At 31.3% G+C, this 26373-nt stretch overlaps 2 protein-coding genes across 2 annotated transcripts; both read left to right on the forward strand.

The window, feature by feature from the left end:
- Nucleotides 1-130: 130 nt before the first annotated feature.
- LOC109013593 (exocyst complex component EXO70A1-like) lies at nt 131-6530 on the forward strand. The gene is made up of 11 exons (XM_035689441.1): nt 131-437; nt 753-848; nt 1580-1785; nt 2527-2766; nt 3245-3383; nt 3455-3667; nt 4450-4655; nt 5142-5339; nt 5423-5522; nt 5937-6190; nt 6275-6530. Exons 1-11 carry the CDS (start codon nt 279-281, stop codon nt 6390-6392), a joined length of 1929 nt encoding a protein of 642 aa, XP_035545334.1. The 5' UTR covers nt 131-278; the 3' UTR covers nt 6393-6530.
- Nucleotides 6531-7446: 916 nt separating this feature from the next.
- LOC108999717 lies at nt 7447-8307 on the forward strand. Its single transcript, XM_018976623.2, has one exon. It carries the CDS (start codon nt 7447-7449, stop codon nt 8305-8307), a length of 861 nt encoding a protein of 286 aa, XP_018832168.2.
- Nucleotides 8308-26373: the final 18066 nt, after the last annotated feature.

The raw sequence follows: 26373 nt of genomic DNA on the forward strand, positions 1-26373 counted from the left end.
TCCTGGCTTGTGGTCTGTTATACTCGCCACCTTGAATGTCCACGTACCACGTGTGCATAATATAGCTAGACACATGGACCCGCACGCTGGCGATCCCTTTATAACGACTTCCGTCCTCTGTGTTTCGACGAGAATCCCCTAAGCAACGGAAACTGATCATACACTTTTTATTTTTTATTTTTTGACGTTTTCGCATTTTCGTTTAATGATGTACATGATTTTCTCCCTGACCAAACAAAGTGAAAGAAAGTGAGGGAAAATCCGGTGAGAAAAGAAAAATGGGGGTTCAACAGGCAATGGAGGCCCTGAGCGAAAGAGCAGCGTCCATAAGAGAGTCGCTGCAGAAGAGCGAGACCATCACGGACAACATGGTCTCCATTCTCGGCTCCTTCGATCACCGCCTCTCCGCCCTTGAAACCGCAATGCGTCCTACTCAAGTACACTTTTCCTCTTTCCTGTTTGGTAGCCGAGGAAAAAAGAGAAAAATTCCATTACACACGAACAGAAAATTATATAAATGCCTGGAAATTTTACGTTATAGACGTTTTTTTTACAAGATTGAAACGATTAAGAGGTTCGCTGCACTTAAAAGAAATGGTTTTTACGTTCACTCTCTCTCACACACACACACACAATGGACGTAATGTAATGAGATCTACCCGATGATTGTTTTGGAAAAACTAAATTTAGAGCTCAAATTCTGTTTTTGTTCATTTCTTTGTTTTCGAAATTTCTTTTAATGGCTGTGGCAGATACGAACGCATTCGATACGAAGGGCTCATGAAAATATCGATAAGACATTGAAGGCTGCAGAGGTTATATTGGGGAAATTCGACCTCACGCGCAAGGTTGGTCACTTTTATTGTTTTTGAGTTAGTGAGAAGTGTACTTGGTGGAAATAAACAATTTGAGTATTTGACAATAGCAAGTCAGTCATTTTCTCTGGGGGCGTGTTTGGTCTTATTTATATGATTTTTGGAACGTAGTGCTGACTGCTGAGTAATGTTTTACGGGAAATAAAAGTATATTTAAATAGGGTAAATTAAATGGAGTGTGCAAGTATCGTACAGTCGCTTTGAAAAAGAGTGGAATCCACTATAAAAAAAATTAAATTTTTTTCATGTGAATCCATATATATTTATTTCTCCTCGTCAAGTGTTAATGCAGTGTGCTGTTGAGCTAATGTTTAATTGTGTTAAGTTCGTAGGATCCATGGTTATTCTTTAGAAAGGGAAAAAAAGACAAATTTTGGCAGCTAATATTTATTGATGGCAGCTTTGAGGGGGTAAGGATGTAATTATCTAGACTGGTATAAGATCATCGTTTTTCTCTTATTTTAAAATATAAGTTTTTTTCTTTTCTAGCTTTTGATGAAAAAAAAAAAAATATTACCATGCAGTGTTCCTAACATGTAGTTCTGATTCATAATGCTGATTTTAAGTTCGATGTGTCAAATAGGCAGAGGGCCAGAGGCTGATTTTAAGTTCTTTTGATTCTGATTAATTACCATGTCATGCCATACTTTTTAATATGTAGTTCTGATTGACAATGCTGGTTTAAGTTCAATATAAATATGTAGGCAGAGGCTAAGATACTCAGAGGACCACATGAGGACCTTGAAAGCTACCTAGAAGCAATTAATCAGCTGAGAAGCATTGTTCGGTTTTTCAGCAGCAACAAAACTTTCAAAAGTAGTGGTGGCATCCTTAACCAAACAAATACCTTGCTTGCAAAAGCCATTTCAAAACTTGAAGACGAGTTCAGACAGCTGTTAACAAATTACAGGTTTATTTTTTCTTTGATTTCTACTACTGTATTAATTTTATCTTACGAAGCAGACTAATTATTACTATTTTTTTTTATACGTAATTCACATTTCTTAGAACCTCCCTGTTTTTCAATTCCCAGCCAATGTTGTTCTAATCATGTTAGAAACTCCACTAGTTAGTAGTTACATTATTTACCCTTTCTACCTTGTTTCTTTGTAGTGTTGGGGGGATAACTGGTGGTGAAATGTTTATGCTTGAACTGGTAAAGAATGAAGTTAATGGAAATTAACCTGCAAAATGTTGTTTTGTTATGTTATCTTGTTTATAACCTTTTTCGTTAAGAAAGAGGCAAGTTTGTAACACCAAAGAAAACCATGTTTACTGTTCTGCACAAAACAAATCTTAGTGCTTCTTAAGACTCGATAATACTCCTTCAAAATATTGATGAAACTTTACAAAATGAGAGTATCTATCCATTTAACGTTTCTTATTGATGTTAAATTTTAGTTCATTGTTTTTTCTAAATATGAGCTTACGTTTGTTAGCCCATTTGGGGGAATTTTTGGAAGTGTTCATCTCATTTGGATATATGCCATTTCTAAATTTCTCATCTACTGCAGGACAAAAGGAGTTATTAATGGACAACTTTAATATTGTTGACTTGTACTTTTTATTGGGCATCTTTGGTTACTTTTAAATCAATAAAGAAAACAAGAGTACACCTTGTTTCCCCTTTTGTTTCCTGTGCATGATGCAGCAAGCCTGTGGAACCTGATCGTCTTTTCGATTGTCTTCCAAACTCTCTGCGGCCATCATCAGAACCTGGACACCAAGGTGATGCCAGCAGTAAGTCTCACGCTGAGCACCAAAAATGCTTAGAAACTGCTGTTTACAAAACTCCAACTCTTATTCCGCCGAGGGTTTTGCCACTTCTGCATGATCTAGCCCAACAAATGGTTCAAGCTGCGAATCAACAACAGCTATTTAGAACTTACAGGTGATTGAATATATTTATTTGTTCAATCTTTTCTGCTTAATCTGTGGCTGTGCCCTTGCTCAACACTTTTGGTTACTCACTTTTCCATCTTCACTCTGGAGATCATTCAGTGCATAAACATTCTACAATAATGGTTAGCAGAATTGCCATCACATTTAAGTTAAATATGTTACATTTTCAAGCCTTGTGCCTGATTTTCATGATTCTCTGCATTTCTCATGTTAAGTTGTGGATGCTCCCAAAGGGTGTGCCAATGCCATACCTATGGAATGGTAGAGGCAAATAAAGTTTTTTGCAGGACTTAAGTTGCTATGTCTTTCTTCAGACGTATAATACATATTTCCTTTTGAATCCCTACTTAAAAAAGAAATAGGTGATATGTGTTTTTTTTTTGCTACCCTTCCTTTTCTGTCTTTATTTTTGTTATTTTATAATCTGGTTTAATTGATGACAATCATATTTTATTTCCAAAAACCAGGGATACTCGTTCTCCTGTTTTGGAACAGAGTCTCAGGAAACTAGGAGTGGAGAGACTTACGAAAGATGATGTGCAGAAAATGCAGTGGGAGGCTTTGGAGGCAAAGATTGGGAACTGGATCCACTACATGAGGATTGCTGTAAGGACTTACTTGTGGCTGAATTGGTTGGTACTGTTGTTTTTCCAACTATATAATAATGCATGAAACAGGTCAAACTGCTCTTCACTGGGGAAAAGAAAGTCTGCGATCAAATATTCGATGGCATGGATTCTCTCAGGGATCAGTGTTTTGCTGATGTCACTGCGAATAGTGTGTCTGTGCTTCTTAGTTTTGGGGAGGCCATTGCCAAAAGCAAGAGATCGCCCGAAAAGTTGTTTGTTCTTTTGGACATGTATGAGATAATGAGAGAACTCCAGCCAGAGGTAAATTTTTCTATACGGATCACTGACAGGAAACTAAATCCTGTTAGATTTAGCATGTGAAATTTATTTAGTTCAAGTATTGATTTGCATACGTAAAAAGGTTTCCCTCATAATTTAAGATTGTACACCTAAGTCTTATTGCTTTCTTTCTTCACCAACATCTTCTCACTTCTGGCTAAATATTGTTTTGCTTTAATCCTAATAAGAGCTTGCACGATTTATTCCAAATTTTTGCCAGGCCAGTGATGAACAATATGGTTCGATTTTTAAAAACTTGAATATAGAAGAGGATCAGGAGGACTCTTGTGGAGATGACAAAAAATCTAAATGAAAATCGGTGTTGGCGACTAGAAGTTTGGTTCCAAAACTACTCTCAACTCATCATTACAACTTTTTCAAATTTCAATACAAAATATAATAAACAATTCAATTTTTTTAAATTTTAAAATAATAATAATATTAAAAAATAATATTCTAACAATATTTTATCATCTCAACTCAACTCACTTCAACATCCAAACACAACCTAAAATGATTCATCCTCAAAATTCTTCTTTTCTTTTATGAATTCATGGTCAAGTACATATACACGTGCGCACATACACAACCTGAGTTCTTTTTTATCAGATTTTGGCTCACTTGTTGAAATAAAAAGTTATGTTAAGAGGCTGATGGTATTACAAAATAAACATATGCGGATTGGTCTTTTTTCTGACTTAAGTAAAACTGACATATTTACTCTTTATTACATGTGTGTGTGTGTTGGACGCGGGGTGGAGCAGATTGGAACACTTTTCGGAAGTAATCATTGCATTGAAACGCGGGAATCTGCACTGAGTTTGACAAAGCGGCTAGCTCAGACTGCCCAGGAGACCTTCGGTGATTTTGAAGAAGCGGTTGAAAAAGACGCAACAAAAACTGCTGTACTTGATGGAACTGTCCACCCTTTGACCAGCTATGTGATAAATTACGTGAAATTTCTGTTTGAGTGAGTTTTAATTCCTCTTCTTTCCACTTCCTGCTACTGGTTTCGAAAGGCTTCCCCCCAAAAGAAATGCTTTATTGAGGACCGATTCTTCTTATTGATGGATTTCTTATGCGGTCTTAAGTTATGGTAGTTGGTGGACACTCATAGCACTTGGTACAATCTTTTGCATTAATGGTTTAGTATAAGTCATCATGTACAGCAGTACAGGTATCCATCCCTAATTTTTTGTTGTAGTGGTGGTGACTGTATCCGAGACAAGTTTCCTACCTACCCGTACTGTTTCTATAAGATTTCTTTTGTTTTTTTTAATTGGCTTGTTTCTATACAGTTTCACTTTGGTAACTCTTCAAATCGTTTCTTGTATGTTCTATGGAGACCAGTTTTGTTCCATCGGCCCCTTTTCCAGCTTCTTGGTTCTTTTGCGGTTGTCTTTGGTCAATGTTGTGAGAAACGAAATGCATGACTGTTGGGTATTTTTGTGCACAGCTACCAATCCACATTGAAGCAGCTTTTTCAGGAGTTCAATGATGCTGATCCTGAAGCTCAGTTGGCTTCTCTAACTACAAGGATTATGCAGGCTCTCCAGAATAACCTGGATGGGAAATCCAAGCAGTACAAAGATCCTGCATTGACACAATTGTTTCTTATGAACAACATTCACTACATAGTGAGATCGGTTCGGAGGTTAGTTATATATTTAGCTTGCTCTATTAGTTGGCAATGATCCTCTCTGCATGCTAAGTACGCACAATTCTAAAAATTCACAGGTCAGAGGCAAAGGACTTGTTGGGGGATGACTGGGTGCAGATACAGCGGAGGATTGTTCAGCAGCATGCAAATCAGTATAAGAGGGTTTCTTGGGCAAAGGTTTTGCTTCTTTAATCAAACCTGTTGCATCAGAATCTGTTTGCTTTTCCCTGAAAATTCTTGAAGCTGGACCTGGAGACATTAATTGTCATGCTAGATATCTACGGAACTTTCCCATTTACATCTTTATTTTATTTTGGCTGTTCAAGCATTATATGGTTTTGGTTATGCCAAGGACATGATAAGTGAGTAATACTTTATGTACTGGCAGCATATATCCTCTTGAAAGTCCTGCAAATTGAAGTTCTGTTTTTTTTTTTTTTTAAGTATTATTATTATTTGACTTTTAACTGTACTTCACCGCTCACAGGTGCTAGAAATGTTTATCGAAGATTATACTTGATAATTTGATAAGGGAAGTTAGTCGAAGATCTAACTCAGCTGCTATATATGCTGCTGTTTTTTGATCCTCAGATTCTTCAATGTCTCACCGTTCAGGGATCTAGTCCATCGGGTGGGGGTGGCCCAGTTGGAAGTGATGTTGGTGGCAGTGGCCTTTCCAGAGCAGTGGTGAAGGACAGGTTCAAGACCTTCAATACCCAATTTGAAGAGCTACATCAAAGGCAATCTCAGTGGACAGTTCCCGATAGTGAGCTGCGAGAGTCTCTGAGGCTGGCTGTTGCTGAAGTCCTCTTGCCTGCTTTTAGATCTTTCCTTAGACGTTTCGGGCACGTTCCTCGTACTTTTTAATTTCCTCCTATTTTTTTTTTATGTTTTGATTTATTAAAAAAAAATATGTTTTTGTGTTATAGGCCTATGATAGAGAATGGAAAGAACCCTCAGAAGTACATAAGGTTCACTCCGGAAGATCTTGAACGCATGCTGGGTGAATTTTTTGAGAGTAAGACCTGGAATGAACAAAAGCGATAAGCAGCAGCTGATATGACATCTATTTTCGATTACAAAGTAATTCGACCATATGATAAATAGCTTAATGATATTCTTAATTTGTTCGGTGATGAGATCATCTAATAATATTAAGGGCATATCCATGTCCCTTTTAACGTAGTCTGTTCCTCTTTTTCATTTATGTCGTCTTCTTTATGACAGGGTAATACCTTATCATCTCTTTATATAAGATATTACCTTGTCATAAATGAGTGTTATTACAAAATTGGAGTACAGTACTTTTCTTTAAAAAAAAAAATATTCTTAATTAGGAGCAAAATTGTTCGCAACAACTCACTAATTATTTGAAGGGGTTCATAAATTGATTAATTCTGATTTGTATTTTATTTTTATATAAATTTTGACAAACAAACTTTCAGTTTTTTTTTATTATCTAATTTATATAGTCTATATATATCAGTAATTATATTTATAAGGATTTAAGTAACATTTGTATTATTAGGAATATAAACGATTTCCTTTTTATCTCCTTAAATATTTAAAGATATTCTCATTATAAATATAAAGATAATATTAAAAAAAATTAATAAATATTAAATTATTTGGATTTATATGAGTGAACTTGAGTTATATATGAATATATGTACGTATTGTTTAATAATCCATCATAATTTTATATTCGTAAATCCATTCAATAAACGAATCGAGACAAGTTCAAATTTGACCTAACTTATTTTAGAGGAGTAATCTTGTTTATTTACAACCTTATATGTTACATTTATAATTCGTTATGCTAAATGTAGAAAATGAGCATATTTTTCGCACAATTAATTTGATTGAATTTAACAATATAACAGAATTTAATTAGAAATTTCTATTACAAATCAAATACCGTTGCGTCGATATCAAAGGATGTGTCTATGTACCAACTCGATCGCAAGTAAAAGATTATAGGGATTTACGCGTTTTGTAATTCTCCTTCGTTGTTTTCTTTTCTTTTTCCTTTTCCCTACGAGGACTTACCCTTCATTTTGTGTAAAAATTATTGGGACGAAAGAGAAACGAGAGAACCCTCATGGCTTCTACGCCCGAAGACCAGCCCAAGAAAGATCCCGGTCAGTCCTCGGAAGAGAATCAGGACAACCCTCCGGCTGCTTCCAGCGATAAACCCCCACAACCGACGAAGTATCCACCGGCTATGGGGTACCCATACCTAAACATACATGGGCAACCTGCCTATCCGCCGCAGCCCGGTTACCCTCCAAACGCTAACAATGCTGCCTACCCTTATGATCTACAGCCACCGCCAGCAGAGTGTTACCGCACCTCGAACTCATGCACAGGCTTCTTTCGCGGCTGTTTAGCGGCCTTATTTGTATTTGTCTTCCTTTCGTTCCTGTCCAATCTGGTCAGTTGGTTCTTAGTACATCCAGAAATCCCAGTTTTCTATGTCGACAAGTTCTCCGTTAGCAGTTTCAACGTCTCCGATGATGTCGCTCATGTGACGGGCATTTGGGAAGCCGACATTACTGTTCAAAATCCCAACCACAAACTGAAAATTTACTCTAATCGGATTGACAATTACGTGTTTTACGAGGATGAAGTATTAACGTCGTCCTCGCTTGGGCGGCGTATGTTCCTGGATACAAAGGCACAAGACTCGTTTCACGTGACGCTATCCAGGAATAACACGCTTGATGAAAACATGCTGCCTAAGTCGATAGAAAACGCCATTGAACAGGAGTACAAGGACAACGGCTGGGTGAGCTTTAGTTTTAGGATGCTGGCTTGGACAACCCTCGAATATGGATCATGGTGGAGGAGTCTGAAAACAATGGAAGTTCTCTGTGATAATCTGAAAGTTGGTTTTGTGGGTGCCACAGGCAATGTAAAGTTTCTTGCAGATCAGCCACGGCGGTGCGCAGTTTATGTGTGACAATTCTAAGTGGTGAATGTGTGTGTGTATTATAACATATATTGCCTTCTCATCATCTTATACTTTTGAATATTGCCCGTCTGATTGCAAAGAAAGCATAGCAAGGAAATGGAAAAGTTGGAATAGCTAGGGGTCGACGACGTTGTTAATTATCTGAGATCATTCCTTTTTGTTTTTCTTACGATTAAAATTTATCACCTTATTGGCTTCGGTTTTTATTTTTAATTCAATCCTAATTACCTTGCCAATAAGATTTGCAATCTATGGAAACAAGATAGTGAATTAACATTGCATAAAAAAAAATTAATGCTTGGGCTCAAGAAAGAAAAATGAAACATATCTTCTTATATATAAAATTAGCTGAATCCCAAAAATAAAAAATGATAAATACATGTCATTTTTTATAATATTTTATATAATAATATTTTAAAAAGAAGGTAATTTTTGTAAATTAACTTGTAAAAATAACACAATTTTACCGAAAGAGAGATGATTCTTGTAATCGTGAGTGTGCAAATGTCGTGCAGTCGTTTTGAAAAAAATGAATAAATATGAGATCCATATAAAAAGAAATTAATTTTTTAATAGTGAATCTCATTCTTTTTCAAAACGACTGCACAGTATTTACGCATTTCACGACTGTATATAACATTACTCTTTACCAAAATATTTTTATTTTACAACATGTGTTGTGATCAAAATATATTGTGAAATGTATTGTGTGGATATTATTATTCATATCTCCCTCTTACCCAAAATCACGACATATGCTTGCTTTCAGACTAAAAAAGACATTTGAAAGTGCATTAGTGAAGAAATTTTTGGTAACAAACCAGACATACAGTAAGCAAACTAAGAGCATTGGCATTGGCTTAATCAAAGTTATCTCTAAAATTTGATAAAAAGTATATAATTTCTATAAATCCAAAACTTTCATAGCCATAACTCCACATTGAATTAACTATTGAATTTATCAAAATAATCAAAGTTATCTCTAAAATTTGATAAAAAGTACATGATTTCTATAAATCCAAAACTTTCCTAACCATAACTCCACATTGAATTAACCATTAAATTCATCAAAATAATAATATAATATTATTTTTTTAATAAAAATATTTTTATTTTTTTTTCATATTTTATAATTACACTAATCATATGTTGATTAATAATTTAATTTAATTTTTATATTATTATTACAAAACGGTTGAAGATTAAACGTAAATAAAAAAGATATTTAGAGATTAAAAGTAAATAAAAAATATATTTAATGAATGAATAGTAAATCTTTAAATTTAACGAAATCTATAAATTTACTGTAGTTCAAAATTTTATATTTATCTATTTGACTAATTTAATGCAGTTCTATTTTAATAAAATTCATCAAATTTTATATTTGATTAAACTTTTGATGAAACCAATGCTAATACTCTGAATGAGGCAAAAACTTTCATGAGCCGCATTGTCTGTCGACTGTAACCCACATGATCAACATAAAGCTCTATCAAGAAGAAAGAAAACCAACAAGCCCAGAAATCCATCAGACAATAAAATAAAATAACAACAAAAACAAAACTCCAAAGTAATTTTCTTCAACGCATACAAAAAAGAATGGGAATGGAGATGAGTTCCCTTTGCTCAGCCGTTATCTCCGTTCCACACGGACATCTCAGCCAACAACCACCGTGTAAGCCCAAATCCGCCGTGTATTCTCCATCTCGATGTCTCTGTCGCCGACGACTTTTGCTCCAGCCACTGTCATCCTCGGCCGCGTCTCCTCAATCTCGTTCTGCCATCGTCGACCTCCAGCCGCACCATCGTGAATAACGGCACAACCACTGAGCTCCATCGCGCCCTTGTTTCTTCCGTACGGTGCTCTGCTTTTCATTGGGCAAGCTATGCCGCACATCGGTCTCTGGTTCTAGAATTATTTACTGTAAATTACTTTTAGGTCTTCATATGTCAGTATAATTACAAAGACTGCCATTAAAAAGGAAGAAAAGTGAAAATGGTCTGCCGTGTACCTAAAACTCTCTCACTAGAGTCACTACATTGACCAAAATGACTCTGACCTTTTGAGATGGGCTAAACTCATGGACTTTTTGTTGTAGTTGGGCTTATCTTAATTTCAACTTAGTTTTAATGGGCTTGAATTATAAGTTGAACCATGTTTTTAATTGGGCTTATTAAATTATCAGCTTGCATCTCTAGCTTTAGTTGTTTTGCTTGTTTTAGTTGGGCTTATTTAACCTCACATGGGCTTTTGTTTTATTTAAAAATTATTAGTCCATAAATTTTATTTTATAGAAAATATTTACCGATTTTAATATTTTTTTATTAAGTATTAATTTTACAACAAAATTTAGTAGTAAATAATAAGAGTCTACTTTTATTTTTAGCACGTTACGTCTGGTTAGGTTAGGTATATTTTATGAAAATAATTTCCAGTATTATTTAATAGATTCAAATAAGATATAATTTCCTTCTAAATTGTAATATGATATCAGTCTTAAATTATTATTAGATTATATTAATGGTTTTTCCAGGATTTGGATTTTAAATATGATTAAGTCAATTATCAAAAATATTTTTCATTTTTATTTTGTTAGCTTCGATAAAATTATTTTATTATAGTTATAACTAGAAAATAAAGAAGTATGTTCAGCATAATTAAATGACATTATTATTTATTAGGTTTCTTGTAAAATTGAATGTTTATGTTATTCATAAGAAAATTAGTTGTTTTATGAATTGAGATTTCATGACTTGTTTTAATGGATTTATATAAGGATTAAATACTTCACTTAATCATAATTTGGAAGTGAGAATAGGTTATTAGTATTTAAATAATTTAAAAAATCAATATTCATTAATTTTCGTATTAAAAAATATTTATTTGATTATTCTCTGCGGTATGAATTTAATTACGTAGGATATTATGACATGTTTTTCTAAACATATTTAGTGGTGTTTAGTACTTCGTGCAGGTGACGAACTACAAAGTTAGATTCAGGAAGAAGCACATCGATGTAAGTAATTTGATCATGAATTAGGATTATCACGTCAATTTAGATAAATTATTATTAAAGTCAGTTCTTTGACAGCCACTTTTTATGTATTATGCATGTCATAATATATGCAAACATGTTATCCAGTATATCATACGTTATGTCATTTTGCATCATTTCCAGATTCAGCAGTTTTAGTTATGTACGTGTTATGTCATGCACCTCACTTTGCACAAGACACGTAAGTTTTCTTAAGTTTAAATGCAAGATAATATCACATCAGTTTAATTAGATGACCATTTAGATGCATGATATCAATGCAATTTCAGAATGTATGCGCAAGAAAAATCAGAAGAGTATGACTTAAGTGATAAAGAAAAATTAAAAGAATATAACTTTCAAGAATTAAAGGAAAAGTATTTGATGATGGATTGCGTATCATATCAACATATTCTAGATTGACCTCCACTTTCACACATAATCAAATCTGTCTCAAAAAATGAAAATTTTTCAATTAGCATCCTCAAATGTTTGTATGATTTTGGAATTTGTTTCATCTGGTAAGATTAGGGATGTAACCGGTCCGGTCTGGTTCGGTTCGGTTTTGGACAAAATTTAGGATCGATCCGGTATGTACCGGTTTTGTATTTTTCAAAACCGATTACGCTTCGGTTATCCTCATAAACTGGTACCTCCGGTTTTACCAGTTTTAGGTCTGTTCATGTTTTCCCTTTTTTTTTAAGTGTAAAAAAATTATAATAAAGTGTTACTTTTTATAATAAAATGTTATTAATAATTTAATATATATATTATGTTTAAAATATATGATCAATTAAATTTTCATCTTTAGATTAAAATTTTATTTTATAAATTATAATAACATTATCTTATATATAATTATATTAATAACATATGATCAAACAAATTACAAATGTTCATATTTAAAATCAACATTTTATATTATAATTTATAAATTATAATATGAAATTATTTCATATGTATATATAATTATATATAAAACTTATATATATAAATATTTTGTATAATATATAAAATTAATTTATATATATATTTTTCAATCGATTCGGTTCGGTCTGGTCTGGTCTGGTCTCGAAAACTACGGAATCGAAACCGGATCGGATATGACCAGTTTTCATAATATAGGAACTGGTTTCAGACCAGACTAGTTCAAAATCGAACCAACCAGTCCGGTTCGATCCAATCCAGACCGATTTTCTGATTTATTGATTTAAATTTACACCTCTAAGTAAGATAAATGATCATAGGTAAACACTTGCATATATCAATTATTACTATTGTCTATTTCCATGAAGATATTTTATATTTTTATAAGGCATTTTTTTTTCTTCTATATATATATAATATTAGATATTTATTGACCAAAATATCTATTGTCACTGCCTGCAGATGATAAAAAAACAAGAAAAAGGGAAAGGGAGAAGGCCATCGTTGAGGGGGTAAATCATGTCACCGTTAATAACTGCCACAGCATATATATTTACTTATTTAGGATCAATCCATATTGCAACGCTTCGTTTTTATTGTCGGTGGTGACGTTAGTTTTTGTCATTTTGAGGTGACAATATATATATCTTCTTATTACTCATTACTGTTTTTAAAGATGCCTGTAGTAAAAAAAATTTTTTTATATCTTATTACTGTTTATATTGATCATAAACAGTAATGATGAACAGTAAAAATTTTTTTTTTTGGAATGCCAATATGCGACGTAATACCACAATCATGCGTGGAAAATGAGAGAGAAGAAGAAAAGAAAAGTAAAGAAAAATATTAGTTTTTAGATTTTAAATTACAACCCTTCATCTTTAATCTTCAGATTTAATCTAACGGTAAAAGTTTAAATATTAATTTAAACTAACATAAAATAGATAATTAAAATATAAACATTCTATCATACACTTAAAATTAACTTCAATTTATAAAATACTAATTTTTTATCATTAAATAAATGATGAAATTTTACTGTACATTTTTAAGAGAAAAAAACTATCTAATTAATTTAAAATTTTAATATAATTTAAATTTCATAATAAATGATGAACATAAATAAATAATAATTTTATTCTTATACATTAGACTATTTTAATATTCGAAATTACACTTTATTTTTTTTTTCAATTTGACAAATGTGGCAAACGTGTTTTTTTTTATCAATTAGAAAATCTTACGCCATACAGGATTTTATACAAGTATCACTAATTTCAAAGTAACCAAGCTCATTTTAGAGATCAGCACAATTACTGAATCAAATAAATAGCACAAACAGAAAAATAATAAAAATAATAATAAAATATGAACTAATTAGTTACTGTCGTCTGGCATATCTGACGCTTCTGTCATTGCCGACTTTACTATATTAGGATATCAATTAACCTTTTATATATGTGTGCGTATATATATCTCCTTATATTTAAAAGTGTATATTATCTGATGAATAGTAAGATGAACAGTAATGAACAATGATAAACAGTATTCTTATTTTACGTTTCCCTTCTTCGTCCATCTCTACATCCTCACAGTAATCTTTTTCACAAAATCACCACAAAAATATCACAAAATACCACAACAGATCACAAAATCACCACATACAATATTTAATTGAATTATATGTAATGATCAATAAACGGAAAGACACATTTCGGGAGAGGGAGTTGCGAGGAGAAGAGGGCTGCCAAGGGGGCTTCAACGGTGGCTTGGGTCCATGGGGGTGGTCGCCGGAGGAAGAGGAGCTCGATGGTGGTGGTGCGATGGCATGGGGACAACGTACGGCGGTGGTATGGTGGAGAAACTGTGTGAGACCCATGCGGGAGAGGGAGTTGCGGGGAGACGAGGGCTGTCGTGGAGGATTCGATGGTGGCTTGGGTACATATGGGTGATCGCTGGAGGAAGAGAAGCTCGATGGTGGTGGTGCAATGGCGCAAGCGTTGAGACCCATTTCGGGTTGCTCGCGTGTGACGAAGGGAGAAGTTGCCAAGGGGTTTCGAAGGTGGGGTTTGCTCGCCGGCGTGAGGGGAAGCCGGTGACGAGGTCGGTGACACCCACGATGGCGCACGACTGCTTAAGGGAGGAGATCGGGTGAGAGAGAGAAGTCGTGGCTGAGCGGAAGGAGAGAGAGGGAGAAAGAGAAACTGAGGAGAAAAGAAACTTTTTGAGATTTAAATCTAACCCTTCATCATAACTTTTCAAATTTGATCAATGGTGAAAATTTAAATATTGATCTAAATTAATTTAAAATAAATAATTAACATATAAATATCATATCAAAAATAAATTATCAAATTTAATTTATAAAATACTAATATTTCATCATTAAATAAATAATAAAATTTTGTTAAATATTTTTTAAAAAATAAAACTATATAAATAATTAGAGTTGTAACATAATTTAAATATGATAATATTCTTAATTAACTAAAGAGAACTGTTATAGATACAAAAAAAGTAGTTCGAAAATGTATCCTGAATGTGTATTTCATTTTTTATTTTATTTTTATTTTCATGTATTTTTTTAATCATCATAAACATTTAAAAAAAAATTCACAACATCATTAAAAAATACTTCCTTAATCACTAGGTAAAAAAAAAAAAAAGGTGGGAGAGGGAGAAAGAGAAAGCAAGACGAAAATGAAACTTTTTAAGATTTAAATTTAATCCTTCATCATAACTCTTCAAATTTGATCAAATGGTAAAAATTTAAATATTGATTTAAATTAATTTAAAATAGATAATTAACATATAAATATCATATCGTAAATAAATTATCAAATTGAATTTATAAAATACTAATATTTTATCATTAAATAAATGATGAAATTTTGTTAAATATTTTAAAAAAAGTATAACTATATTAATAATTAGAGTTTTAATATAATTTAAATATGATAATATTTTTAATTAACTAAAGAGAACTGATACAGCTAACAAAAAAGTAACCTGAAAATATGTCCTGAATGTATATTTTACTTTTTTATTTTTATTTTCTTTTTTTTTTATGTATTTTTTTAATCATCATAAATATTTTTAAAAAAATAAAAAATTCACAATATTATTAAAAAAAATATTTCCTCAATCAGTAGATAAAAAAAAAAAAAGGGGCAAACGTCTCTTGGACGTTACCCTACTGCTAGTATTTAAATATATATACATATATATATATATATATATATATATATCATTTGGGGCCGAAGTGTTTGCTTGGTTGAGTTTAGCCTTTTGGAGTCTGGACTGGGTCTTGGTAGAGGACACTCAGCAGCTCTAGGAGTGAGGCTAGCTCAACCGTTCGTGAGTCCCGGGCGATCGAGGCACTGTCTATAAGACTATAACTCTATTGCGATGGGGTTCAAATAGAGTTTACCTCGAGTAACGGGTCCGGGTTTTTGACGAGTCATTCATTAGTTGACTGGAAGTACTGGTACCTGTTCTTCAAAAGTTTGGAAGAGATTTGTGCTATATTGGATTAGTTAAATTAAAATATATTTTTAATGAATACAAAATAAATTTAATATTTAATTACTTCATTCACATAAATTTTTATATTGAAGTAGCTATTTTTTTATTATATGATAATAAAATAATATAAGATAAATTTAACTTTGACTATTCACATCAAATCTTAAAATTGAATTATCCATTTATTCATTATATAGTAATGAGTAATTAATAATTTTAAAATTTTTTTTAATTTTTTTAATTATGAATTTATTTTATTTTATCATATTTTACTATTCATAATATTATATATTAATTAGTAATTGTATTCTAATTATATTTTTTCAATTGTTATTTAAAATGGAGAGAGAAATAATTGATATTAAAAGGAGAGAGAAAGAAATAATATAAAAAAGATTTAATGAATGAATAGTGTATTCTAAATTTGAAAATTAGTTTAGATTTTACTGTAGCTATATTCCAAATATAGCTAATTCAATGTGAGAGATTTTATGACCTAATAGTTAAATTCTCATTAGATTTAACTTTTAGCTAATCCAATGAGAATGCTCTTAGAAATGATTTTTACTCATATTGTCTGGATTGTATTTGTAATACATCTTAACTTATTTCAATTTATTTAATCTCATCATTATAATTTTTTTAAATTTTTATATAAAATATAATAAATAATTTAATTTTTTTAAATTTCAAAATAATTTTCTCAAATTTCTCAATAAAATATAATAAATAATTTAATTTTTATTCTACTATTCATAAATTATCTCAACTCATTTTTGAATCCAAATCACTCTTAAATATTTCTAATAAATAAAAAAAGCATAATTGGCATTTTTTTCACTTTTATTAAAAAAAGTTAAAATATGAAAAAAATAAAAATAAAATAAGTTTGGTCAAAATTTTGATATTTTTTTGGGGGTTGGGTGGCAACTATAATTTTCCTCTACGTAATGATTTTCTCAACAAAAAATCTACTCAACCTCCACACTCCACATTATTTTTAATTTTTATTATTTTTTTCTTTTATTAAATATTTATTATATGAATAATGAATAAAAAATTTGAAATAATTTAAAAAGAATAAACTCAAAAAAAAATTAAAAAAAAAAAAAATTTAAAAAAGTGTGGAGTGTGAAGTGTGGTGGAAGTTGTGTAGCAAAGTTATTTTCTCAATAGCAATGGTACTGCTTACTTGCCACAGGGGTACTTGTACATAATGAGTACTGATCCATAATATCAGTGGAACCAGCAATAGTGTCGAGTATGTCAACTTTTTACTGTATGATATATTTATGTAAAGATTAATATGAGGTAAAGTCATACGGTATTCATTTCATTCGAAAAAAAAATAGATTTATTATTAAAAAAATAATTTTTTTTATGTGAATATTAAATTTACTTATTTTTTTCAAAAGGAGTAATTAGGATTTGCACATCTTAAAACTGTTAACATCATTTTGCTTAATGAAATCTAGATGATAAAATCTCTCAATTATTTTTCTTATAGATCATCGATCTTAAATAATTTTTTTTATATTTTCACTTTGAATTCTATATTAAGAATCTCAAAATTGTATATCAAAAAATTTTAAGATCTATATTAATAAGCTTATTATTTCTCCTAAACTTAGTTTTAATTTTAATCTTAGAGAGGTCGCATCTTTGAAAATAAATAATATATAGAAACTAAACAAAATTTTGAGACTATAAGAAAAAAAAGACATTTCTAAGTATATTGAAATTTTAGAGAGCATATGGAAATTATAATTTTTTTGGGGGGGCCATTTTCTATGTCTATATAATTATATATAATATCTAACTTGTTAATGTTTGCGCGCATTTAAGCCATATCTCGTAAAAATTAAGATTTTTGTGTCCCTCTTCTTAATTTGTTATTTTTAGTTTTCAATATGACTAGCCTTACATTAGCTATGTTTTAGTAGATTCATCTGGGATAGCACCCATCGTTCTCTTTCTTGTACTGCTGCCCTTCTTGGCAGATGGAATGCTAAATAGTATTAATCCTGGCTATTTTGATTGGAATGCCAGCTTCTCCAATGGAAAACAAAAGGAGAAGATCATTGCAGAAACGCTATGACCATCTTTGAGACTTCAGTTTTTTGCAGCTGCATGCGTCTATATGTGGGTGAAGACCCTGCAAAACACTCATTGTGAGGTGAGCCTCCAAAGACTCTGCTCTGCCTCCTGACACCTTACAATTACAAGAAGCTTGCGTCTGATTGTTTTGAGAATTTTATCTGTTAGTCTTCTTTTATCTCTGGCTTCCATCTTGCAATTAGGAAAGAGGTCAAGTAGTTCTTGTAGAATAGTGGTTTTTGGCTTTGTTGTAGCAGTGAACATTGCGGTGGTTTTTATCCTTTTTTATTTACTTCTAGTTAGGTTTTCCATGATGTCTGACTGTAATAAAACTTTTTTCTTTTCTCTGTTTTTAGCCTAGAAAATGTTTTGATTCTCTTGTTCGATTCAGTCAGACTAGCAAGAAGATTCTTTGTGTCTGGCTTTGTTTGGAGGAGAGAGATATCAGTGCCTCGGATATTCCCCTCATTGCTCTGTTTTCTTTCCTTCATTTATCTACTTATTCTTTATTTCTCTGTTCATTTGCTGCAGTCCTCATGAATTTGTGATCGAGATAAATCCCTCAGAAAGATAGATAACGTTTGCTGATTGGGATTTCTCGATCGCCAGCTATCAAACATATATTAACATTAACCTTTGCACATGAAAAAATGGTTTTTTTTTTTCCCCCACTTTGCGATATTCTACAATGCTTTGCGGAGAAGTGATGAACGGATGTTCTGATAATCATTGGTTGTTTCAAACGCATGTGAGAAGACTATCGAAGGTAGATTTCCACTTGAACGATGTAAGGCCCGGTTTGGATAGAGAGTTTAGATGAAATAAGATAAGATATTTTGAATAGTAATAACATGTTTTGAATTAAGATGAAATAAGATACTTTATAAAAAAATGTATGTTTGGATAGTGAGATTAGATGAGATAGTTTTGACTTTCTGAGATTTGATAAAAGAAAATATTAAAACCACAACTAAGTATTCCCAACTAGGATCCCGACTGGTTTTTTTTTACTTAATGATTAAGTAAGTTTTTTTTATTGATGTTGTGAAATTAAAAAAAAATAAAAATGATAAACAAAATGCATGAAAAAAAGCAAAAAAAAAAAAAAAGCAAACACATTGGGCGGGATCCCGACTCATGTGTGGGTGTAGAAGCACTCTTTGATAAAGGGGCGGGTCCCACCAATGATTAAATAATAGTTATCAATATATTAATAAAAATAATATTTATGAGTAATTAAAAAATATATCATAAATAGATTTAAATCCCAAAATATATTGGGCAGTTGTTAGCCGAAATTTATAATTTCTCTTTTTCAAAAGATATTTTTATCTATTTATTTTTCTATATATAAGAAATTCATCATTTTTTATTCTAATTATAAATTATAATAATTTTGATTATTGTAATAAATAAGTATACGAATTATGTTGTAGATTTGTTTTGAATAATTTATTAATTTCTAATTTTCTAATAAAACCCTAAATTGCACTTCTATTCAATACTCACAAAATTATCAATTTTTTTGTGAAAATATATTATTCTAATAATGACTTATTGATTATTCTATTTTAATTACAAATGAATTTTTTTTACTGTGTGAGATTTTTTTTACTGTTTATATAAGAAAATAATTAGATGAATTTAAAACTTAGAAATGAAATAGAGATATAAAATTAACCGTTTAAATAAACAAAACTATCTCATCCGTACAGACTAGATGAGATATAGTTTGGCAAACTAAACCGGGCCTAAATTAAGTTCGATTGCATGGGGAACGTATCTTTGCACATGAAAATGTTTTCAGATGCAAAATGAATCGCATGATTAATAGAAGGAAACATTCGATTGTTAATTATGATGGACTCACTTTGCCGAAACATGGACCTTAAGGAAAAAAAAGGTCGATGGCCGGATGGGCATGCATGGCCCGGTTCCTAGCTAGGATTAGAGCAATATTCCATGATATAAGTCTCCAAGTAAGGCGTGTTTTGTCCCTTTGCATGGCCATGAAGTGATAAAAGACATACAGGTCCCCCACATAGAACTAGCGCCTGCATGCAGTGGCCTTGCCCACACAGTACCATATAAGGTTTGTGTTGATCAACACTCTTAAATTATTAGGAACGACTAGAAAATGTCACTTGGCTTCAATCGGAAATATATATATATATATATATATATATATATATAGGTGTGTGGCTACCGGCTTTTCTAAAAAAATATATATATATAGAGAGAGAGAGGGGAAATGTTTTATCAATCCGACAAACCTAATGGCTAATTGCACCATCATATTTAACTTTATAGAAGCCTAGCTTGGCAATGGATATCACAATGGCCATTGTATTTTTGTTATAATACAGACACGATAAGATTCCCCCATCAACAGGAGAGGGACCCTATTGTGTTTGTCCTAATTGACTAATTGATCGATTAAGACCCTTAGTTGGTCATCATGTTCTGTGTCTGTGTGTGTGTGAGAGAGAGAGAGAGAGAGAGAGAGAGAGAGAGAGAGAGAGAGAGAGAGAGAGAGAGAGGCAACGTGAATATATATATATATATATATATATATATATATAATTTTGGGTTTAGAAAGTTGTTTCTGGTAAGGTTAAATACTTGAGTTCAAAGGAAACTTCGGTTTTGTCCAAATGTTTTCATGAATGTTGCTTGAGCAATAATGACACGGCCGGAAACAACTAGGAAAACCATACCAATCTCATCCGGAAAATCAGAGAAGTTACAACCAGACCCCCTCTTTTGTTGTTTGTCGAGGGAAATTAAATATATATATATATATATATAATGCTAAATATAGTAATGGACTGTACAAATGTAAATACGTAAATAGAGTAATACGTAGAATATTTAATTAAATAGAGTAAAATGTTGAGTCATAGTTCGAACTTAATTAGAGCCTCTGGTATGATACTATGCGAATACTTCGTTTGGATTCAGAGATGAGTTAACATGGTTTTAAATGAGTTGAATAAAATATTATTTTTTAATATTATTATTGTTTTGAAATTTAAAAAATTTAAATTGTTTATTATATTTTGTATAGAAATTTATAAAAATTGTAATGATGAGATGATATGAATTGAGATAAATTTTTAATCTAAGAAGCTTATTCTAAAAATTTAAAGTGATGAAAAAAGATAAATTTAATTATTTATATTATATTATTAATTGTACTTTAAGAAAAAGAAGATCAGTAGGTAGATTTTTCTTTGGGACGAAAACTTGCGGTAGCCGACACATTGATTATTTCCTGCACTTTCTTTCTAATTAATTAGAGCTTGATATGAACGTGGATGTCATTGTTACGGGCCCATTTATCTGTCTTGCTTTATGAATAATCCAATCGAATTGATCTAAGTACTATTCTAAACACATAGTTATATATATATATAACACTATGTTTAGTACAATAATGAGAAAAATTAGATCTGAAGCAATGGCGCCTTTATCTTTCATGCACTGATCACTTTCTAGTCTTTATTACTTTTATTCGTAGGGACGCAAGAATCAACGACTTCATGAATATTCTAGGCCTCCAGAAGTCGATCAGTATTACTGTGTGTTTCACTTTTATATAATTACTGGGTGAAGAAGCTCTCAAATCGATCTTTTCGTGCATGCATGGCTGTTTATTAATCAACAGATTTAACCATCTCATCGTTGCTTACAGTCCTTGTCAATATCTTGATTCCGGGAATCCCTTCCTTTCATTTTCCGAGACCTTCTTTTTCTTCTTTTGAGCTTGGAGCTTTTCTCACCATGGGATCGAATTCCTCATCAATCAAGAGTTCTTTACCTCCCTTGCTTTATTCCAATCCACCTTTTTGTTTTTGTCTCTTTCACTAGCCATTAGTGCATTTGTTTTGAGAAAAATTCTATTCCTAAGCCTCATACACCACACACCATCATTTTTATAATTTATTTAATTTTATTTTCTTATTAAATATGTGGACACCGCAAGGTCACGGAGTGAACAGAAACCACCAGGAACAAAGAATTAAGAGCGTGTACAAAACGTGCTCAAATGGCTATGAATAAAATCGAACAAATATGTAAATATTTTAGGAAAGTGGCTGGCCTAAAGGATTATATACTACGTACGTATATGAATAGAAGGTTTCACTTCACAACTACATCCTGTCTATGATTGGAAGCGTTACACACGCGCCCAAATGGTTAAGTGAGGGAAGCAAAATCTTGGAGTCTAGATTCAGCAAAAAATAAAAAATAAAAAAATTTGGATGTAAGGAGAGGTGTTAATTTGGAGGTTCGAGGAAGATTTTGTTGGGACTTTTAGCAGTAGAAGAAAAATGGGAGGATCAGAATCAGCTTGGATGTCCGTACTTTAGAAGCTTTTTAAGGAGAAACATGCATCCATGGGGGATATATAGGAAGGAATCAGCTTGAATGTCAGTGCAGAAGCATCTATGCATATTGACAGTATCCATAGCCACAAAAATCCACGGCATTCATGTGGGGGTGCATAACCAATCAACCTTATTCTCTATCTTTTCGGGATGCGCGCGGGCTTTGCTCCCCGGACTTAACTCCCGCACTAAAATTATGTTTGGATGTTGAAGTGAATTGAGTTGAGTTGAATTAAGATGATAAAATATTGTTAGAATATCATTTTTTAATATTATTATTATTTTGAGATTTGAAAAAGTTGAATTATTTATTATATTTTGTATTGGGATTTGAAAAAATTGTAATGATGAGTTGAGATGAGTTGAGAGGAGTTTGTGATCCAAACGAAGCCTTAAAAATAATACGAAAAGGATGTCATCAAGTTATTAGATAAAAAAAGAGTTATTATCTTATTATTAATTATTTATTATTTTTTGTATTTGATTTTTTTAATTTTTAATTTTATTTTATGATTAAAAAAATAATTATTAGTAAAATTATATATTTTTTAATAATTAAGAATGTTAAAAAAATATTTAAAAAAAACGATAAAAAAATAAAAACAATTAAATACACTTAAATAATAAAAAAGTAATAATAGAATAATAATCCTATCACTACCCTAAAAACAAACAGCAACCCTCGGCAGTTTCAATCAGCACCTAATTTTTTTGCACAAACTCTAAACTTATCCGGCACCACTTCTTGTCAAAATAAGTCAAAATCTAAGGCTTTGTTTGTTTTTATAATTCTTCTCAATTCATCCCATCCTATCTAAGCTAATCATTACAATTTTTTTAAATTCTTACACAAAATAAAATAAATAATTTAACTTTTTTAAATTTTAAAATAAAAATAATATTAAACAAATATATTTTAATAATATTTTATTCAACTTTTAATTTTAATCTCAACCTATCTCATTTGCGAAAATAAACAAAATCTAAAACTTCTAGCTGAAGAAACCCAAATAGAAAGTTGCATATTTCATTTTGGAATTGATCTCTCTTGCATTAAATTTCTCCCAATATTTTCACATTTTTCAATTTCATTTTTCCTCCAAACCGTCAAATTCCTAACATTCAATCGAATCCATAAAAAGAAAAATATATCTAACATTGCAACCCAATAATTATACCCACATCCAATGCAACCAGACCATTTGAAAAGAGAATCTCTCTACTACTAAAAGTAGTGATTGAATCCAACAAAATGGGGGCAAAACCGATAATAAGAGAAGAAAATTTGCAAAGCCAAAAGAGGTACTTTCAAAAAGTGGGTTTCAATTTTCAAAAGTTAGGAGGGATCGATGAAAGCTTGCGATTGAGTACTGACGAACAAATGGGTTTTAGACTTTAGATCAAGCAAAAGATATGAAAGAGATCACCAAATCATGTGAGGGATGAACGACAGATAATTTTCAGTCTATTTTTATAAAAGAAAAAAGTTCATAGCTTTTACTGTTTATATAATACATGTCAGCGCGTACGTACAAGTGTTTCCGTAGTTTTCATCATGTATCCATAGCATTATTCTTTTTTTATCTTTTTATCTACATTTTGCACTCATATAATATAAAGAGAAATAAATAAATAAATAAAATCTGAGATAAAGTATTAAAAGGAAAGAAGAAGAAGCAAGAAACAAAGAAACTCACAATAAAAAATAGACGTCATACAATAACAATCCATCTAAAAATAATTAACAATTTCTTTTCGTAATTTCTTATAAATAGAATAATATTTTTTTTAAAAAAATAAACACTTCAAATTAAAGTAAGAATAAAAAAAAATTTCCAAAAATAAAATTATTTTATTAAGTGGTTGAATTGTATAAAAGTTGCGGATTGTTGCTAATTGATCATTTCTGAATAAAAAATAAAAAGAAAGAAAGATATATCAACCCAAACCCATTGTTTTATCTGCCTTTTCTAAGCTGCTTAACAGATGATCTGTCAAATTATATATGTTGTTTAATTTGTTTGTCCAAATTAGGGGGCCGGCTACTATATATATATATATATATATATACACGTCTTTTATTGTTATGCCTACATACATGTCATATATGGTTGTGGCGTATTTAATTAATGTACTATCAAATACATGGGATCGATAAGACTTGCATGAGAAGATAAAGATGGCACTGATCTGAAGGTAAATTAAATTCTTTTCAAAGAAGGGACCCAAGCTTGGAGACTTGGATCATTTACTTTGGTGGACGGGTTTTTACTATATAGAGAACTTTATTAGAGAAGACTCAGGTAAATGATCAATAATGCAGGTACTGTGTAGCTGAAGTAGATTGATGGACCGTTTGGATATAGAAATAGTCTTATCTCATCTCGTCATTATAATTTTTTTAAAGTTTTACATATAATATAATAAATAATTTAATTTTTTAATTTTTTAAAATTTTAAAATAATAATAATAATAAATAATATTTTGATAATATTTTATTTTTATTTAAAATTTTTTTTATTTCATCTCACTATCTAAACAGAGCCGGATCAGATGTCTAGCTAACGTACGTGGTTCCTATTAATTAGTTTTGCTAACACTTGGGAAATCTTTATGTGGTCATGTTCATGCGTGATTTCTTCCAGCTGACACGTCTAGCTTGTTTGATAGCCCTTATAATTTTCAACGTGATAGGCCTCGTTTGTTTTGAGAAAACATCACATCTCATCTCATTTTATTTTATCTAATCATTATAACTTTCACAACTTTCAATATAAAATAAAATAAACAATTCAATTTTTTTAAATCCTAAAACAAAAATAATATTAAAAAATATATTCTAACAATATTTTATTCAACTTTTTATTTTTAATCTCATCTCATCCTATCACATCTCCGAAAACAAACGAGCCCTATACTAGATGGACCATGAAGATTGAATTCCCATATCATTCAGATGGGAATTAAATAATCTCTGACAAAATCGGATTTTTTACTTAATTATTTTGGACTGTTATTAAGTCTTTAAAACAGCTCAGATCGGCGAACACTTCATTTATAGGATTAAGATTCTTAATTAGATCAACTGTAAGAATATTATCATGATCTCATGAAGTTAACTAATTCTGAAATTAACAAACTTCTGAAACTAACATTTTCAGAATGATCCTATATGTATAAATTGGATGGCAAAACATCAAACTATGGGCCAGTAGTACTACGTACTATGCATGGTTTGAATAGAAGATCACTTTCACACAAAAATAAAGGTGGACTTGGGCAAAGATGGTTGGTTTCACATGATCAGCTAGCTTGTGTTGAAAATTCCAAGCAATTGAAGCATGCGCGCTGCATGCCAACAGTTCCTTCTTGACAAACATGAAAGTGAAAGTCTATCTGCTGGGGATGATCAATTGGACGTTGGGTCATGTACATGTTTCAACTTGCAAACTATATAGGTTTCTTGTCCGCATTGGACTCATGTACTGCTATTATCATGACTAGCTACTATACATGTAATTAAAATAAATGAATGAGAAAGATGCATGTACGTACGTAATGGTAGCTAGCAGCTTGAATATTGCCAAGAGCATACAATCTTAATCATAGACGATGAAAAAGAGATTAGAAAAAGCCTTTAATTCTTCTAGTCTTCCTATATATAATATAAAATCACATTCTGGGTGACTTTTTTGGATATTTTAACTTGCATCTAAGACGCCACTCATGTGTGATCTCCAGCTGGGTGCCTTTTTCTTCGACTCATGTCACCATTCGATCGCACACCTTTTATTGACAGATCACTTCTTAAAATCATGTTGTTGCAAATATGGAAGAGATCTTTGCTTGATTAATTATCTATCTATGGTAACTGCTTGAGTATGGTATGAATTTATAATTACAAAATTAATTGTTAATTTCCTAAAATCATGTTGTTGCAAATATGGAAGAGATATTTGCTTGATTTGTGGAAGTGATCTGTCAATACCTTTTCATCACCAACTCTCTCAAGTTGCCTAATTAACTGAACTGATCTATCGATAACTCTAATTCTCATGTTCCAGTCACTTTTTTTTTT

The sequence above is a fragment of the Juglans regia genome, chromosome 4 (genome assembly GCF_001411555.2).
Source record: "Juglans regia cultivar Chandler chromosome 4, Walnut 2.0, whole genome shotgun sequence".
In the NCBI taxonomy this organism is placed as follows: Eukaryota; Viridiplantae; Streptophyta; class Magnoliopsida; order Fagales; family Juglandaceae; genus Juglans; species Juglans regia.